The 6,000-nt window shown below is 36.4% G+C and overlaps 1 protein-coding gene across 1 annotated transcript; it reads right to left on the bottom strand.

Annotated features, from left to right (window-relative positions):
• LOC104729427 (cytochrome P450 81F1-like) lies at nt 855-2,827 on the bottom strand. The gene is made up of 2 exons (XM_010448362.2): nt 1,783-2,827; nt 855-1,615 (listed from the first exon to the last, which is right to left on the bottom strand). The coding sequence occupies exons 1-2, from the start codon at nt 2,677-2,679 to the stop codon at nt 974-976; spliced, it is 1,539 nt and encodes a 512-aa protein (XP_010446664.1). The 5' UTR covers nt 2,680-2,827; the 3' UTR covers nt 855-973.

Genomic DNA, 6,000 nt, shown 5'->3' with positions numbered 1-6,000 from the left:
GGGGCCCAAGAAGGGGTTTATTATCGGTCCAAGTGGGATCGGTTCGAGATGGAGTTGTCATCTCGAGGAGGCGTGGTCCTTGGATTGAAGGGGAGATTGTTGGATACAATCCAAGTCCCACATCTGAAGTTTGAAGGGACTATCATTAATATATAAAGGGTTAGGGTCAATCTACTAATTACCAATTGGTTTTTAGTTAGAAGCCCAAAATAAGCCCAAATTTAACATGGTATCAGTGCACAAGGTTAAAAATCCTGGTGGATTTAGAAAAGTGGATAAGAACATGCCTCTTGTCAACCCGAGTAATGGGGCCCAAGAAAGGGTTTATTATCGGTCCAAGTGGGATCGGTTCGAGATGGAGTTGTCATCTCGAGGAGGCGTGGTCCTTGGATTGAAGGGGGGATTGTTGGATACAATCCAAGTCCCACATTTGAATTTTGAAGGGACTATCATTAATATATAAAGGGTTAAAGTCAATCTACTAATTACTAATTGGTTTTTAGTTAGAAGGCCAAGATAAACCCAAATTTAATAGATATTATCAAAAACGTGATCGAGAACGGACAGAAACGGATAACACAAATAAACATGCAACCGAGAAAATTGTAAGCTTCTTTCTATACACGTGTTACGAAAAAAAAAAATTTGTAACACATGGATCTTAAACTATAGAAAAACTTATTATGTAACAATATTATCAAAAATAAACGCATTTTTTTATTAGAACATAAAATATTATTACTTGAGGACAAAAACAGATAAAACAAATTAACATGCAATCGAGAAAATTGTAAGCTTACACGTGTTAAAAGGAAATTGTACTACTGTCTATTTTTTTTTTTTTTTTTTTAAAAACTTTGCTTTGGCGAAATCATCAACCTTGGTCAGAACTTCACATTATTATTTGTTGGCAATTGGTCTATCGTCGCGTAGATGATAGAACTGCCGTCAAACTCTGATTAAACTATACGGTTTAAGAAGTTGCCTCAGCAACAAGTTTATAAATAATTGGTCGAGGTCGGATCATAGCTCGTATAGGCTTAAGATTTCGCATCACAATCCCACGAGATTCCTCCATATCCACCTTTTCACCATTCATAGTCTCCCAATCGAAGCATTGGACCATTGCTCCTACTGTCCACGTCACAGTCTTCAGCCCGAGTCCAGCACCAGGACACAATCTCCGACCGTTCCCAAATGGCATTAGAGTTTGAACACTGTCTACGGATCCATCAATTTTTATTTTGTTCCCATTAAATCTTTCAGGATAAAACTCTTCTGGATTGTGCCAGAGCTCCGGGTCTCTGTGTATGGCCCACGCGTTGACCAAGACTGTTGTGCCACCTGGTATGTCATACCCACCGACTTTTATGTCCTTGGAAGCTTCCCTAGCGAGCAAGACCGGAGACACCGGGTTTAACCGGAATGTCTCTGACACAATATTTTGAAGGTAAGGGAGGTCAGAGATGTCTTCTTCGTCAATGAGACGGTCTTGTCCGATCTTTTCATCGATCTCCGCTCTTGCTTTGTTCAACACGTTCCGATGGTTCAACAAGTTTGCCATAACCCATCCGATCGTAACTGAAGTAGTATCTGATCCAGGGATTATCATAGCCTGCATGCAGTTCATTCATGAAAAGGATGGTATAATTAACTTGATATCCATACTAATTTAAAACATATGTTACGTATAATATAAAGGTCATGTAACCAATTATAATCACTTAATGAAATATGATGAATAACTAATATATATATAGCTTTTATATAATTACGTATTACCATCATTAACCCTTTAATGGTTACGTCGTTGTAATACTCAGGGTCTTGATCCTGCAAAGACATCAAGTGATTGATCATACTGTTTCCTTCCCTGTCTTTCCGACACTCGTCAAGGAGACGCTGCAAAGTCTTGTCTACTGTTTTGCCGATACGTTTCACCTGCTTCTCGTACTTGCTCCCCAAGAATCTCAAGAAGGGCAAATAATTGCTAGGGTTATTTGCAGCGCTGTTTTCGAAAATATCTATGATGAGATTCTTGAATATCTCCGCCTCTTCCTTGTCCTGAACATCATCGCCGTAGTATCTTTTCCCCGTCACCATCCTCACGATATTGTTGAGTGCTAAATCCGACAAGGGTGGTTCGAGTTCGACCTTCTTGAAAGAATCGAGTTTACCGTTGGTGGTATGGTCACGTGCGAGTCTCCTGAGCATCCGACGGAGTTCGTCTCTCCTGATATCTAGGAAGCTTGCGAGGCGGTGGGAGGAGAGGATCTCCACGGAGCTGATACGCCGGAGGTTTCTCCAATGTTCGTTGTAGGGGGAAGTTCCGATGGTGGTGTGATTGTAAGCAATGTATTTGTTAGTCATGGAAAGAGGCCGGTTTGACAAAATGATATCGTTTGGGCCGCTGAAACATTCCTTAACTAGAGGGTAAGACGATATAACGACGACACGGCGATAGCCGAAGCGTAGGGTGAATATGGGACCGTACTTTTTGGTGTAGCCATGAAAGAAACGGTGGAGGAGTGGTTTTGTTATGAGGTGGAGATGTCCGACAACAGGGAGACCCGGAGGACCAGGTGGAATGTTGTAACGTTGCCTTTTAGAACTAAAATTGTACGCTAGGTAAAGTAAAGGGAAGATGACAGTCATCAGGAGAAAGTAAAACTGAAACATCTTTCTTTTGGGTCTCTTTCTTCTATGTTTTTCTTGATTGTGATGAGATGAATCGTAACTTATATAATAGAGGCCGAAGGTAGTCAATACAAATACAAAAGGTTAATTCGACTTTCTTTTCCATTCTGTGGGATCAAACATGTGCGGACGACACGAAAAACAAAAAAAATTACAAAAGATGTGCATGTGGGTCAAGAACTTAGCTCAACCACCTCTGTCGTATATATGCCTTAAAAAAAAAGCATAGACTGCTTTTGCAACAGAACATTATTCCTTTAATCTTATATTATGACAAAAATTAGGTAAAGAGTCTATGTATTTAATTAATAAACCATGCATGTTTAATTCGTGCATGTGAGGCTATCCATCAATGTATCTTTTAACCTCTACATAGACGTTAGACCATCATTAGTGCTGGGTACTCTCTAAGTTACTCTCATATTAAATAATTATATAATTAATACTAAATTAATCAAAGCAACCCTAAGAGAACTTAAGCAAAATCACCTCATTACTAGAGAACCTAAAGAAAGTTACTCAAACATTTAAATAATAATTTTTTAATTTGTGTTTATTCATTATCAAACTTTAATAATCTAAAATGACAAAACAATTATTTAATTTTTTTATATTACATAAAATAGAAAACAATAAAATTTGGAATATTAAACATATTTTACAAAATTCAGAATAGTAAACATATTTTATAAAATTCGAAATATTAAACATATTAAACAAAATTCAGAATAAGATTTATTGTGCGGTTACATTAAATTTTTGTCAGATATGCTAAATCAAGTATTTTTCCAAAATATCATGCATTTGTGTATCATGAACGTTATTTATGTTTATTAATTAACAAATTTTAATAATCTAAAATGACAAACAATTGTTTAAATTATTTCTATTACATAAAATATAAAACAAAAAAATTTACAATATTCGGAATATTAAATATATTTTACAAAATTTGGAAAGCAGAAGAGGTAGTGGCAAGACTAGACAAAAGACCAACGAGAAGTACATTGTTGTTTGGTTGGGTTGAGTTGAACCATTTGAATCCATCTAAGCACCCTCTTGTTGCATCTGCAGGAATCGAAGCTCCTTTATGATGCTGAGTCAAAGAGGCTTTATGTTCTATTAAATAATAAAATTAGAGATTACCGTTTGTTCTACTAGTTGTAGCTGTTGGAGACTTTGGTAGAAACATATGAACTCAGACATATACAGCAGTCCTACACCGTCACTTTCCTTTTCATCATTGTTCATCCTCTGAAACCTGTACTTGGGAAGGATGCTGAGATCTACTTCAGATGCACCCTCCTGAACACATCACAAATGATGTTTATTGCTTTCATTCCTTCCAAAGGTAAGTCTGATATTCAAAAGTGTTGCTGTTTTAAGCTCATACCTGCCCAACAACTGCGTAAAGAAGAGCAATAATACAAAGGTTGTTGTTTTAAGCTCATACTTGCCCAGCAACTGCGTAAAGAAGAACAATAATACAAGGGTTGCTGTTTTGATATACTTGAATCATATATAGAAAAAAACAGAATCATCTTAGCTTCTAACCTGAAGCACTTTCATTCAACTTGTAGTGAATCTCACTAACAGTATATACCATTGTAGACTCACCACAATAACCTGTTTAAACAACTGAAACTAGAACAGAACCCCTGCTCAACCATCTTGTTAAAAACAGAACACACTAGCAGCTTGAAAACTCACTACTAGCACCCATCAAGCAGTCGTACACAAACTCCTAAAGGTACCTCAACAATGCTAAGACCAAGAACCTAATGTGAGAATGTGAGCTTCAGCGAGATATGGTTTAGGCTGATAAATTATACTCTTAAACATATCCCTTTGGTATCTAATGTTCAAAAGAAAAGTTAGATCCTGTGAATTACCTGTAACATACTAAGAGGCGGTGGCAAAAGCCTCCCACCAGCACCTGTTTGACCAAATGAAGGCAGAAAAAGAAACCTCCCAAGCGAATAAGCCCCTGCAAAATAATAATACCAGAGATATAATCAATCAAAACTAAAAGCTTTTTAATTTGTCCAGCCTTACAATTTTTTGGCACACTAGACCCTAAATTCTACACAAGATCACAGAACAGATCCATGCAAAGAGAAATTAATTAGACAGAACAAAGCCTACACAAGCTTCATCGGAAATCAAAACACGATAGAATTTTTTTCAACCTAACAACTTACAAACCGATGCATCTGCGATAGTCACACCAACCATTGAATCGTTTGTGAAAAAATAATAATTTAGAACATCAAACAGAGCTCCGGAAAAGCCATCGGTTTCATACACCAACAACCCTCTAGTTTAAGCCGGAAAAATCAAACAATTAGAGGTGAATCGATTGATTTTATCAGTTTTCAGATAAATCAGCGATTGACCAAGAGAGAAGAGAGAGAGACGATCGGGAAAAAAAGAAAGAAGAAAATGGAAAAAAGAAAAAATTTCTTTTATATTTTAGCATCAACGAATTATAATATGCCACGTAGCGTTGCTACTACGTTACTCAAATTCCTTCCCCTGGAATCGATACTCTTTTTAACAGACGAAAAATGAATTTTTAATTAGGTTTTTGGGCCTCATTTACAAGAGAAACAATGAAAGCAATCCCCACTAATCATGCTCTAACGGTTCGTCGTTCATTTTGTATTATAGTGGCGTGCTTTTATTTCACTAAAGTTAACTATATATTAATCGTATTTATGGGTTATGAGATTAAAAATTAAGGATAATATTCGCGAATCCGGCTTCAATTTTATTTTTAAAGATCATGTCACCATTGATTTTGATGGCTCCGAGTTCTTTTATGTTTTAGCTCACTATAAGACTAGGACCACCCAGGATAGATTTTTTTTTTGGGTATATATTTCAAATCAGAGTTTTAATCAATAATCCTAGATTTCTTGTCATTCTGATTGTTTTTCCAATTTAGTCAAAAACCCTAAATATATGGTTTATAAATACGTCTCTTGTCTTAGTCATGTATACGGTGAGGAACCGATGCACGATTTTCCAGTTCATGTACAAATCCAATGATTGAACTGCATATCCTTGCACGTATGTGAGCATAGTTATACCCTTAAAACCATGCATGTTACAAGTTATTTCTATCACAGGAATTTTGAAAAAGATGGAATTGTAATTGAACCGGATCTAAATATACGAATATCCGGTTAAATAAAAGACCCAAACCGCATAAGTCTGATTAGAGATAGACAATCATGTGTACACTTGCGTGAAGAATATACAGCTAGACTCATGTATTATGTATTGTACATTCGTATATCC

The sequence above is a fragment of the Camelina sativa genome, chromosome 12 (assembly GCF_000633955.1).
Source record: "Camelina sativa cultivar DH55 chromosome 12, Cs, whole genome shotgun sequence".
NCBI classification, from domain to species: domain Eukaryota; kingdom Viridiplantae; phylum Streptophyta; class Magnoliopsida; order Brassicales; family Brassicaceae; genus Camelina; species Camelina sativa.
This window is presented reverse-complemented; position numbering and strand designations above follow the sequence as displayed.